The following is a 14,469-nucleotide window of genomic DNA, read 5'->3' on the forward strand; positions in this document are numbered from 1 at the left end:
CGCCTGAGCGAAGGCCTCTCGCTTGAGCGAGATGGGCTAGCTTGAGCGAGAACTCGAAGTACTCTCTGTTTTCAATCTTGCTTAAGCGAAAGCTTTTCGCTTGAGCGAGAGACCCTGTCGCCTAAGTGAGAGCTCCTTAGCTTGAGCGAGATTAACAACACAGTTGTTTAAATGTTTGTATGCTCCCATGATTGATTTGTTTACCCTTTTAAAGCATGAAATATGATGCCAACGTTTTATACAACGTGCTTGTGTTTTCTTAAATTTTTGTTGTTTGGGATTTTGTGTTTTTACATGTTGAAACCAGTGAAAATCTGTCAGTTTAGCTTAAGCGAGAGATTTTAGCTTCAGCGAGATCAGTCTAGCTTAAGCGGAAATTTCTAGCTTAAGCGAGATCAGTCTAGCTTAAGTGAGAATTTCTAGCTTAAGCGAGAATTTCTAGTTTAAGCGAGACCAGTCTAGCTTAAGTGAGATTAGTCTAGCTTAAGCGAGAATTGCTGTAGAATTTTAATTCCTACTTTAACTTGAACTTGTGGATTGATTCAATTACTTTTAAAAGCATGAATTGGGCAAATGAGTATGAGTAGAATGGTTTATGGTCTGTGATTGATAAGTTTAACATGATCTTGACATGTGACTTGTATGAGATGGTTGGTAATCAAAGTGGCATGGTGTCGGTATGAATTACACTTCTATATTCATGGATTAGGAGGGATGATTTGGAATGGATTCAACATGGAACATGTATGAGGATGGATTATAAAGGTTGGCATGAGATTTATAAGCATGATAAATATTACATGATTGTTTGAATATGATTGGTATGTTGTCAGGACCCGTAATTCCATGAGCCTCTAGGTGAGACCTTATGGTGGTGCTTCAGTGGTCGGGACGTAATTTCATGACCCCTGTTAGTGGGAGTTCATGGTGGTGCCCCATCTATATAATTTAGTAATAATTCAAGGTAAGGTTGCATCCTGACACTCTAAGGAGTCAGTTAGTCTCACATAGAGCGGACTGACTCTTGTGGTGAGAGTAGCCGGAGGCCTGAAATTCATCAAGGGCTAACCTTGTGTATGGGGGTTGAGACATTGTAACACTTAGCTCGGGGGTGAGCAGAGAAATCCACAAGTGCAAGCATCCACTGAATCCGACTAAATTATATGTATCCGGATGAGTCGAGTTTGAGTCTTAGTGTATTGTTTGAAAGGTCATAACATGTTTGGATGAGATGTACTGATTGGAATGTGAAATAACATGTAATTGTATGATAAACTGCTTTGTACTCTAGCTTACCCTGTTGCTTGTTTGATTGCTTGTGTGTGGTTCTTCTCCTTTTGCGATGATCATCAATTTATTGATGTGAGCAGATGCGAGGAACACCGGCGTAGCCCATCTGGGCTAGATTCTACTGTCTTGGGCTTTCTCATAGGGCTATGGCCCATATACTATTTTGTCCTTTAGTACTTTAATAACTACTGTCAAGTTCTTGTATTATACTTTGTATCTGGCATCGTGGTGTGCATTGGTTTCGTCTAGTTTTTTTTTTTTGGATATTGTAAAGAGTAGTGGTTATACTTCCGGATTTGTTTCTTCTACTATATCGGTGTGACATTTCATTTAAATTAAGGATATTATTTAAATGGGGTGTTACAAAACTAGTTAATTTTTTTAGGCTTAAATACCTTTTTCGTCCTCATTTTCGTAGTATTTGTTGCGGATGGTCCTCATTTTGACAGAATGTTTAAAATGGTCATCATTTTTACCAAATGTTTAAAATGGTCCTCATTTTCGCAATTCATGTTTTATTTGGTCCTTTTATACGATGTCGTTTAAATTAGTAACGGAGCACTGTACATGTGACACTGTTTGTATTGAGTTTAAGTTGCATTAAAGTGTGTTACGTGTACTGTACAAATGACTAATTAACGTTAACTTTTCAATTTGGGAGAAATTTTGCAATTAGGCCTTGAGTTGGATTACAGTCGCGTTTTTTATCGTTGGAGGCGATTTCTTCATCTTCGTCTTTCTTGAGCTCGAATTTGCAGAGGAAGCAGCTAATACTTGTCATTTCATTGTTGGATTGCAGTCGCGCTCTTCATTTCAATTTTCCAGTTAATCATCATCAACGAGGTAAGTGAGTTAGGGTTTTGTAATTCTATTTTGGAGTTTGTTTGTGCCCAAACATTCCTTACCAAAACCCTAGCTCCCCTATTTATCCCCAAATATCTAATTACCATGTCTGTACAATACACGTAACACACCCTAATACAAACAGTGCCACATGTGCAATGCTCTGTTACTAATTTAAACGACGTCACATAGAAGGACAAAATAAAACAAATTGCGAAAATGATGAACATTTTAAATATTCGATTAAAATGAGGATCATCCGCAACAAATACTATAAAAATGAGGACGAAAAATGTATTTAAGCCTTTTTTTTATATGAAATAAGAGGAAATATAACGTTTATTTCAATCATTGATAAATACATAAAATTTTCCGTCCAAATTATAGACAATCTTTACAACATTTTAACTATTACTACTGTACAACGAACCAAAAGAAGAGTAAACCTGGCTATGGATTTCTGTAGCTATGATTCTGCAGTCATGGATAATGTTTGCTGAATAAGCTCCTGACGAAGTTGGTTGCTTCTTCCATTGACAAAACTTGAGAATCAGTTTCAGAAGTGTTTCTCAAACATAGTTTTCTGCCAAATCCAAACCCCACCTATATGTTAACGCTTCTGCAACACCAGGTTCAAACATGCAGGAATAAATTTTGAAGCTCATATCCAAACCCCACAATCTTCCTTTAACAAATTCGAAGACTTGGGATTTAGATCTTCCAATGAAATAGTTGTTGGAAGACCCAAGTATTTATAATGCTTATCCATTGCTTTGATATCAATCACCCTTTCTAGCTCAATGGCCAAACCTGTCATTTGTCAAGATTCACTTTCTGCAGTACAGTAGCTCTCTCCTTGGATTATTAAAATTGTAAATTTCAATAATTATTGTAAATATTGAAATGATTATCTTATAATAATTTCATGACATAATTATAATGCAAATCTTTGTATCAAATTGATCTTGCTGTCTTTCTCTATTTAAAAATAGAACAAAGATTAAAAAAAAGTTTATACTCTGCGTATTGATTTCTTTGTATTGGTCAGAATTTGTTCAAAATCATAAAATTATATGGGTCAGACTTTTTATCCAATAAGCTTCATTCACAATTTTATAATCTGAAATACCAATAAAAGAAAGTTTTGCTGGGAGTTGTAGGCTCTAACACACCTCTTTTACATATATGGTTGCAACAGCTGATTTTACACAACAGAAGAGAACCCTACAAGAGTACTTGTCTTGAGGGTGGACATTCTTGAAGGAACTCAGTAATGATCATAATCATGCAAAACTGGTATTTTAGATCCACATAGTCGTTATGAAAGAAAGTTGGACGAGGAGGGTTTATGGAATCATCCATTCTCTTCCATTATTTATTCCTAGACTTTGAAGAAGCCCATCCAAAGTAACCACAATTTGCTTCAGGATTAGACGCAGGGCCCTGTAAGTAGAAATCACTTTAATATTTACCACCTATTACGTAGGCTGGTGTTACTCAAATTAAGAAATGACAAACCCAAAAAACACAAGGTCAAACAGAAAAATATAATAACATAACCCGTACATACTCGTGACAAGCTCAAAGATAGGTCATTAAAACAAGTAATGCTTATTATTTTTCTTCACTTATTATATGGTGCAAGTATGCTAACTCTTACAAGACTGAATCCTCATTTTGGTCCTAATATATATGACCTTTCAATTTAGTACCTAAAACTAAATTGCTGCATCATGGTAAACTCTACGAATCTAGTTTACTAATCATCAATAAATTTTCATAAACTATTGAATTTGACAACCTTGAAATCAACTAAAAGATCAATATTGTTTTAATTTTAACAGGTGACTAAAGTCCTTAGATTGACAGATGGATTGAGTTGATTCCTCACAAAACTAGAGTTCAATGCAGAAAAATAACTGTCAGAGTAAGAAGCATAATCAGTGCCTAAAACCACTCAATGGAAACAGATTACCTCAGCGCGAGCACAAACATAGAATCTGCGGCCAAAATTTGGTCCTTGTTTCTTCACTACCCGAGCAATACAAGGTTCCTTATGGCCCTTGCAAATAGGTATACTATTCTGCATCAACTGTTGTATTCTTTGCCACTCTAATGAAGCCACATTACTCTTTTCTTCCTTTGTGGAACTATCCTTTGACCCAGCTAAATCCTGATCATATGCATCAGTATCCAACGAACATTGCCTGGGACTGATACTGTGATCAGAAACTGTAGGAGTTTCATGTAACTGAGGGTTGGGTAGAGAAGGTTCATCCTGACTATTTGAGAAATCAGTATACGAGGAGCAACTGATGTCATTGTCAAGATTTGTACTTTTCTGGAAAAATGACCGAAGTGAGAGCTGGGACCATTGACTATTTCTAGCTTTTTTGTTGGGTTTTTTACACTTGTGCATTATTGATTTTTCACTTTCATTCACTGATTTAGAAACAGCCTCCTGAGAAGAACCTCTGGAAAGTTCATTTGGTTTCAAAATGCTACCTTCATAAACCTGTCTTGGAAGAAATCGACATTCATTTGGACTGGTTGCAGATGAAGCAGCTTTGTTAGCTGGTTCTTCTCCCTCACAAGTACTATGCATTGCAATGTCTTCATGTGCCATCTTGCATGATTTAATTTGTTCAGAAACTTTCCTTTTCATCAACACTGACACTGCAAGAGAAGGTTCGTAAACAAAAAATTGTGTATAAAAAGAAACTCTCATCCAAAGAAGAAACGATGTTTGGTACCCAGAGTTTGCTGTATGCCATGAACCATGGGAACATATCTAGCAGATAAGGAAGGAGTACTGTGCAGAGCGACCTCAGAAATTTCATGTAAAGACATAAAAACTGGAGCATGATCAGATCCTTCCAGTTTAATGCTGCGCCCTTCCTTCCACCTATGGGCACTGAGCAGATCATGCAACTAAGTTATATCCCAACCTTGAGGAAGACACATGCAGCACATATGCATCCAAATATTGAGCCATTTAACAGAGTAAAGGTGAATAACCACACTATGAGTTCAAAACAAAATAAAAAGTCTATTAAAATTAAGAAGTGGACTTTTAGCCTAATTCAACCTTAAAAATCAGTTTGTAAGGTGAGGTTTGCACTCACTTATATATTGTAAATTGACCTTATTTTTAATCGACGTGTAATTTTCAATAGAATACAAAGGAAAACTATGAAAAGAGAAAAATAAAAACAAGTTATGAAAGGAGCAATACCATCTTTGCAAATTTCATAAATGTGTAATATCAAATGATCCAAAACACAAGGGCATGTTAAGTTTCACAAAGTACATGACATTTACATCATAAAAATAACCACCTAGGTTCACAGGCAAAAGAGCTTAGGATTCCACATACAAGGCTTGCATAATACCTCGGTATGCTTTCAGGCTTACACCGCTTGTACTGTGTCATAATGTCACATTCGTTGACATGACATCTTACAAAACAATGGCATTGCAGGTCATCTGAATCATGTAGGCATGAACCGGCAAACAGAATATGGTCAATTCTACTCCCAAAGTTGAATACTTCTGCACCTGTACTTTGCGACCAACAGGTGTATGCTTCCCTTCTGCATACAATCTCGAAGTGTACATATATAATTTAAGAAGATCAATACTTGTCATATTGAAGGTGTGATCCCATAATATTGAAAACACCATGTAACATTTGAAAAGACAAGAACGGAAATATGGAGGATGGTACATTACTAGCCAGTAGCCGCATGGAAGAGAAATGTGTCAGACAAAAGACTAAATATAAGATTAAAAGTTAAAACATAGTTCATTATTTAAGAAAAAAAAATTCTTGTAGTCTGAATTTCAAAAAAGACTACTTCAATATGAAAGTAAAAATAATATAATCCCATATTAAAGATGTAAATTCCCATAAAAAAAATAATAATGCTGATTAAGTATCAATATCACTAAATTTTCCAGGAGAAACCTACAGATCACATCTGATATTTAGAAATACAGAGTATCCATACCTGTCAGGATGTTTAGCTCTGAAGACATCACAAAATTTACCACCGTTTTCAATTAACATTGATTTGAACCATTTTCTAAATCTACATATAAAAATTCAGGAAAAAAAAAATTAAGACAACTATTAGCATGTGAGATTTAATACCACCAAAGATGCCTCATAGAATTCGGGTAGTAAACTCACTCATTATTTTCAAAATCAGGTCCTGCATCACATCGATCAATTGCAAATGGGGCAATATTGAGATCACCAACAACAAATATTCTCCTTCCTTGATGCAGGAGAGACTCCCATCTTTTCTATTAAAGAGACTATCAACATCAATCAACCAGAAAACAAGAGAAATGGAAAGTTTCAGTTTTGTAAAACTTAACAGAGGCACAAGAAATGAACATCAAACATAAACTACAATATTGATGTCCTATATTTTTAAAAGTAGATTTTCTTCTTTTGATATTTAGTGTTCACTGAATCATATTGATTTACAGGTAAAACAAAATAAATAGTAATATACTACTTTTAAAAACTAGCTTTATAGTTACTTCGCTCTGCTCTGAACACGTTCTGATGGACAGACAATATTCCAGTCAAATTTTCTTAGCAATGATGCAATTGGATGAACCAATTCAAACTTTTCAAACATACATTCTAATTATTAACTTCTGAATTTGGTTGAATAATTTACGGATTCCATTAACATATGAACATTCCAAATACCTGTAATACGCTGTAAAATTTTTGCTTAAATTGAATCCTCTCCGTGTCATCATTTGCAGCTCGAGGCCCATACACATTGAAAAGAACTGAACAGAATTGAAAACATGTATTCAATACGTCAAAAAAAAATATATACTTCTTTTTCTAATCACACTAATGTATCATGCTTCACACAACTGGTTTCAATTTTTTCCCTCCCGTGTACTCACCAAAGTGTGTGTGATCCGTGATAATGCATCGCCCCTCACTATCAAGACTTATAAGCTCATCTTTCGAAAATTCCTTTAGATCATCTGTCATGAACGGCAATTCATCTTTGCTAGCTTGAGAGTTTTCCAGAAGTCCAGTAAAGCCTTCTTCTGCTGCCAGTGGCAATGCCACTTCATTACTAGAAAATGCTGATTTTACACGACAAAACGTAATAACGCCTGCACACACAACACAATATGTTACCTCAGAAGTATGATTTAGACACTTTGTAGCACACTCTTTCAAAGAAGTTCTTTACAGTTTAAAAAAATTATTAAAAAATACAAAATTGTGGAGTCTCACTTCTTATCAAGTAAGTGTCAATCATGATAATGTAATTTTGTTTTTTGTTTCCCACAAGTTTCCTCCTTTTACGCAATCCTGTTTGAGACAAGGTGAGGTACCAACAAGCTAGAAACTTGTCTCACCATGATGGTGGAGACTGGCCCTTAAACTAGAACCAACCTTAAGGTATCATAATTTGTAATTTTCTATAGGAAGTAATACCCTCTTCTTCCACTTTCTATTATTGATAAAAAATTATTGAAAATTACAAAAATCAGGACAGAATAATTAACTACTTGTGTGACCCAGTAAATTTTTGTGATTTCTAATCAATTCTAATTCACGAGAGAGAGAGTTCAAAAGAGTGTGCTAATAACATATTTTTCTTATCAATATATTTTTAAACAATAAAAAAGTACGCATTTGATATGCTAATGAGCATTGATACATAAAAACCAAAGAAGCAATAATATACTCTGGAAAAAAAAAAAATAGGAAACTAAGTAGGGCATTTTAAGAATGAATGAGAGAGGGGAGGGGTTACCGGAATAGCCAGTTCGGCCCCTCTGGGAGGTGCGGGTGCAGGAAAAGAAGGATTCGTAACCGTCGGCCATGATCAAGTCCGCCGTAAGTTCCTGTCTCCGAAGTTTGGTCTCCTGAAAACAAAGGATGTCGGCGTCGAATGAATTTAGCAGATTCCGGAGCGACCCGAACTGCGATATGCGCTGTCTCAGGCCATTCACGTTGTAACTCACAATCTTCATTCTTTCACTCTGTCTTCTTCTCATTCACACACATTACAATTTAGATTTTCAATTTCTTTTCTTCTCTTTACCCCCCTTCCTCTTCTCTCCTCCCCAGCTATACGCAATTGCATATGAGTTTATTTCTTCAACAATTTTTTCTTAAAAAGAAAATACAAAAGTATCCCAATTCCAAATATTGCTAACTATTTTTTTTTTTTTAATTTAGGCTTAGACTTGATACTAGTATTTCTTCCTCCACCTTCATAGTTTTCTTTCTGTACCTCCATACATTTGAAAATTTCATTTTTTCTTTAATTTTGGTTTACATAATAGAAAACAGTTTGGGAAATGTATAATATAGAATATAAAAAAATACAGAAATTTAATTTTTTATGTTTTAAATTGTACGATCCAGAATAATTTTTTATTTTACACTTTAAATTATATAATTTAAAATAATATTATATTTTGAATTATACAATTTAAAATAAAAAAATAAATTTTGAATTATACAGTCTAAAATATAAAATAAAATAGTATTCCAGGGGATTATAAATTTAAAATGTATTTTTAAAGGTAAAATGAAAGTTGTGGTAGGAGAGTGACGCACCTGCTTTATGTGGTTGGTTGAATGAAGGGGTTGCAGTAAGAAAAAGAAGATGGGGTTGATGTGAAGGTGAAGGTGGAAGTAGAAGATTGATGATATGCAAGAAAAAAGTTGGTTATGAAATATCTTAATATTGTTTTGTCCAGATCTTGAGTTTTGAATTCCTAGTCTTCTCCATCAGTGGGTGTTTGCACTTCACTATCATTCCAAAGGACGATAATGATCTCATATATAATCTTATACCATTTCATTTTAGTCCATCAGATGGTCCTAATACATAACTTGCTTCTATTAAATTTATGTAATTATCCATGTTATTTAATCTATTAATATATATTATAATAATTATATATTTATAATTATTATTTATTTTCAATTAATAATAATAATAATTATTATTATTATATAATAATTGTAATATTATTATAATAATTATATTATTATTATTATTATTAATTAGGAACAAAATTCAAATAAATGTAGTTTTGTAATATGTTACATGTTAATTTTTTTAAATGAATTAATTATATAAAATAAAATAAATCTAAATGTAAATTAAATCTAAAATAAATCTAATTAATTATATTTTTTGTTTGGTAAATTAAATTGTGTATATTTAAATTATTTTAGGTTTTTATTGAAAATATTAATAAATTATTGCATGTTATTAATGATAATATCAATAAATTATATTTTTCTAATTTTAAATAACGATTTTAATTTCATTTTAATATTATTTCTTCTATTTACATTAATGTTGTGTTTGGATTGAAGTGTGGATTTGAGGGAGTTAATTTGTCATGATTTGAGTTAATTTTTAGATAAAAATGGAGTTGTTTGAATTAAGGAAAATATAGTATGATTTGAGTGGATATGATATGAGTGGAAAATTTATGAAAATTTGTATATGATGTGATTTATAAAATTTAATAAATTATAATTTTTAATAAAGTAAATTGTATGATTACTATGTTATCCTTCAATGTAAATAAAATAAATGATTTTAAAATAAAATAAAAAATATTATTTAAAATTAGAAAAATATAATTTATTGATATTATCATTAATAGCTTAAAATAAATTATTATTATTCTCAATGATAACTTGAAATAATTTATAATATAGACTATTTAATTTATATCCCCACATTTATTTAAATTTATTTTATTTTATATAATGAATTCATTTACAAAAGATATTTATTTAAGTAATAATAATAATAATAATAATGTTATTATTATTATATAATACTAATTATTATTAATATTTAAAAAATAGGAATTAAATATATATATATATATATATATATATAATTATTATATATAATAGAAAGTAATAAATATAAATAAATTAAATTATTAAACACAAGAACAATGAAGTAATTTTAACGTGATGAATTATTTTTCCTTGTGTTTTCTGCATTTTAGAGAGTGCTAAAATCTACAATTTATGTGCAAATCCGTACTCTCAAATCAGCACAAATTAGTGGAAGCAAACACGTATCCAACTCACTATCTATCTGCATGAACAGTACTCATGCAAATCCAAACACAACATAAAAGATAAAATGGTAATCATGCAATTTAATCTATTAAGAATAAAAATTTATTAAAGTTTACCAATCACATGATACATAAACTTTCACAAATTTTTCATTCATATCTACTCAAATCGTACTATTTTTTTAAATCCATACCTCATCTTCACTTACAAATCAACACAAATCCACTCCCTCAAATCTACACTCCAATCCACACACACCATTAGGGGATGTGTTCACATGTGAGGATTGATTTGGAGGAGAGGAAGATAATTAATTTGATTGGATTAGAGGGTGAAGTTTATATTGTTCATTTTAAAAGATTTGGAGGTGAACGAGAGTGAATTTAGGAGTAACATTTGTGAAAATTTGTGATTGATTTGATTGATGCGATAAATTAATGTTGTGTTTGGATCCGTATGAGTACTGTTCAGGCGGATGGAAAGTGACTTGAAAACGCGTTTGGATCTGCTTGTTTGCACTGATTTGTGAGTGTGGATTTGCATGTGATGTGAGTTGTAAAATTTGGCACTCTTTAAAATAAAGAGATGTACAGAGAAAGCCAGATCATTGTATTAAAATTAATTTATTGTCCCTCTTTTTAACAATTTAATTTATTTATATTTATTATATTTATTAGTTTCTTTTTTTCTGTGAACGTATGCAGGAAAGATTCCTGACTTCACACCCTGCATAGGTTCCTACATAATTAGTATTATATAATAAAATATATATAATAATTATATATTAATTATATGGATATGGATAATACTCTATATTATATATATATATATATATAATTTTAATTTTAATTATTATAATAATTGGTATTATGTAATAATAATAATTAATATTATTATTCAAATAAATATCTTTTGTAAATGAATTAATTATATAAAATAAATAAATTTAAATAAATGTGGAGATATAAATTAAATAGTCTATATTATAAATTATTTTAAGTTATCATTGAGAATAATAATAATTTATTTTAAGTTATTAATGATATTAATAAATTATATTTTTCTAATTTTAAATAATTTTTTTAATTTTATTTTAATATCATTTCTTCTATTTACATTGAAGGGTAAAATGATAATCATACCATTTACTCTATTAAAAATTATAATTTATTAAATTTTATTACACAAATTTTCATAAACTTTCCACTCAAATCATACCATAGTTCGCTTAATCAAAACAACTCCATTTTTACCTACAAATCAATTCAAATCAATGCAAATCTACTCCCTCAAATTCACACTCCAATCCAAACATAGCATAAAAATTATATCTAAATGAGTTAACTTTGTTTTATAATTTTTTTTAAAAGAATAAATTAAAAAAGATATATTTTAATAAAAAAAGACAATATATTTACTTTTTCAACATTTTTTCATAAACAATTTAAAATTTTGGAGTATTAATTATTGTTCTAAGCGTAATTTCAAAAGCCATATTTTTTTATATTATTATCATAATTATGCAACATTATTAGTAGACTAGCATGAATTAAGAAAAGAAAAAAAATAAATTGAGGACATAATGGTAATCTTATTCAAATCACTCTTAAATCATTTGAGGATAGATACAAAAATAATGGAATCCCTTGTTCCTTTTTTTTCCTCTCTCAAATCCTTACAAGTGAACAGGTAATTTACTCTCAAATTATGTCTTTTTAATTTTTTTGAAGAGTTCCCTTTAAGTGAACATAACTTTAGGCGATCTCATCTCATTATATTTGTAAAGATATGAGTTAATTTTGTTTAAGTTTGTTTAGTCCGAGTTGAGTCAGGTTAGAATTGGATTGAAAAAAATCTAGTTTTTTTTTTTAATGTGGATCGAAGGCAACCTGACTTTGTTTACCCACGAATTGCTAAGTTGAAGGTGAGTCACACATCTTGGACAAATTGCTCATTCTTGTTCATCTAGAGCCTATTATGCACTATTTCAAGAGTGACGGGTTCTAGACAAACCTCTTGATGGTCCTACATTTCTACCTTCTTTATTATTGAACCTTAGGTGATGATCCATTTTTAACTCAATCCGGAATAATTCAATCCATGGATCGACTATTTTTAATCCATAAATATATATTTATATATATAACCCAGAGAGACTATATTTGTGTTTACCATATATCTCAACAGTTATAACAGGTGGGAACTCAACCTTGTAGTTGGACTACATCTCCAGAAAGTTGGACCGGGTATTGGCATAGCACAATCTTAGACACCCACTGAATCAAGGACTTACGAGAATATAGGTAGAGAGAAGAGATAGTGGTTCAAAAGGTGATGTGCATTAACCAAAGATATCAATGAATTGCAAACATTCATTAAACAACTAATTAAACTATTCTTAAAAAATGGGAAATGGAGCCCTTCCCTACTACACGCACCCAATAATTGTGAACCTTAGAAAAAATATTCTAGGATAACTTGAAGGGCATTTCCAATGGTCTTGTCTTCACTGTCTTGATGTGGTAATCTGCAAGCTCTGTTGCAATCTTTACCTGTTCTCCAGTCAGTGGTATAACAAAGTGGAATGCAGTAGAGGAGCTAGTCTTCTCTTGCACCATCTTTGCAATGGTCGACAGCAAGGGAAACCTAAACCTCTTCAGTTTTCCGACATCTTCAGAACTCCCATAGTAAACAAAAAATTGTGGGTATTTGCATCTGGCTATCATCGCAAAGGCTTCCATCAATGGACGTACCTCCGCCTGAACGGCCTCATGAATAAACACCGGTGAGGATGTGAGCATAAGGTACTCGTGTATACACTTATACGCATTCAAATCACTCCATGCCATGATTTCTAATACATAATTTGCAATCCTTCCTACGTCTTTTTCTCGCTCCCTCTCTTCCAGGAGGCACTCTATAATCTGCTTACACAACTGCCGATCAGACCGCAGAATTGTGTTTACAGTTTTTGCCATTTTCAGTTTGAACACCGGCCGGATCTCCTTCTCCTCTGGATAACCTGCTACAACCTTCATATCATTGATATGCTTGGTAAAAACTGCATCGTAGTCTTTGCTGGATACATTCTTCAAGATCAGAAGAATGAAATACCCATGGTATATCAGTATCTCGCTCCTTGTAAATTTCTTCGAGTGATCTATGTTAACAATAAAACGCTCTGCTTGAGAAGGGACTTTGACTCTTATAAATCTAATACCCTTCTCAGCACAGGTCTCACCAATGCACGGCCCCAGCTTGGCCCATGATCTACTCAACATGGACAACACGCATCCTGCAGCTACGTAAGGATTTTCTGTTACCATTGCGCTACGCATCGAGAGACCAAACGCTAGGTTAGTGTCCCTTGCATCATCCTCATAAGCATACACGTCTTCTACTGCTCCCTCGGCATAGAACTGCTGAGTTCCAACTGCATCAAACTTTTTCTCCTTAAAGTTCTCGCGAATATCTATCTCATGTCTTTTCATCTCCCAACGTATCTGTGCATCCATGGCTGATCACGGTTGGAACAAACATCGGATTTAATCAGTTCTATCTATCTTAGTTTTGTTAAAAGATGAATGGAAAACCTTACCTTCGGATTGTCTGCACCGCTTCATATTCCTTTGGTGTTCATGCTCTTTACCAAACTTTTTGGATGTGGAAGAGTACGCTACGTCTTCCTGCACACTTAGTATATATGCACACTTAGTGAAAACCAACCTAAACTACCCGCACCTTAAACTCTAAACATACCACTTTCTTAGCATGTATTTCTGTAACCACCCGCACCTTGAGGGAGATGATACTTTAAACTTCCATTTTTTTTTTTTTTACCCACTTACTTGTTATGTTATGTGACATGGAATTAAAATTTTGATTTTTTAATTAAAAAAAGAGGGCTACGATTTCAGGATTAAGAGTCACTCCTCTTCGCTTTCATCTCTTTTTCTTGATGGATAAGATCATAACTTTGTTGATACTTCTCTATTTTTCCCATTCCTGTTTTCGGTTTATGGGCTTGAAATTGGGAATCATAAACATTCATTCTCATTACAAACCGCCAGCAATGCATAGGACGAGAAGTGTCACATTCGCTGTTTTTTTTTCACATAAACACTTCAAAATCCTCTATATCCTCTTCAAAATCTCTATTTAAAATGTCTATTTAAAATGTTTAATTTTTTGGTAGACGAATTGTCTAAGTTTACAGGAAA

General features: G+C 32.3%; 1 protein-coding gene across 4 annotated transcripts; it reads right to left on the reverse strand.

The window, feature by feature from the left end:
* Window positions 1-2,856: 2,856 nt before the first annotated feature.
* On the reverse strand, window positions 2,857-8,282 carry LOC114179496 (DNA-(apurinic or apyrimidinic site) lyase 2). 4 transcript variants are annotated; one of them, XR_003603479.1, is made up of 10 exons: window positions 7,938-8,282; window positions 7,069-7,287; window positions 6,860-6,945; window positions 6,326-6,441; window positions 6,144-6,224; window positions 5,526-5,726; window positions 4,887-5,047; window positions 4,109-4,809; window positions 3,306-3,576; window positions 2,857-2,943 (listed from the first exon to the last, which is right to left on the reverse strand). XR_003603479.1 is itself a non-coding variant. In XM_028065852.1 (9 exons), exons 1-9 carry the CDS (start codon window positions 8,179-8,181, stop codon window positions 3,505-3,507), a joined length of 1,881 nt encoding a protein of 626 aa, XP_027921653.1. In that variant the 5' UTR covers window positions 8,182-8,282; the 3' UTR covers window positions 3,218-3,504. The 4 variants fall into 4 exon arrangements, 2 of the variants coding, with proteins under 2 accessions (XP_027921653.1, XP_027921654.1); XR_003603480.1 differs by having other exon boundaries at window positions 2,857-2,988; XM_028065852.1 differs by lacking the exon at window positions 2,857-2,943 and having other exon boundaries at window positions 3,218-3,576.
* Window positions 8,283-14,469: the final 6,187 nt, after the last annotated feature.

The sequence above is a fragment of the Vigna unguiculata genome, chromosome 3, assembly GCF_004118075.2.
Source record: "Vigna unguiculata cultivar IT97K-499-35 chromosome 3, ASM411807v1, whole genome shotgun sequence".
Taxonomy (NCBI): Eukaryota; Viridiplantae; Streptophyta; class Magnoliopsida; order Fabales; family Fabaceae; genus Vigna; species Vigna unguiculata.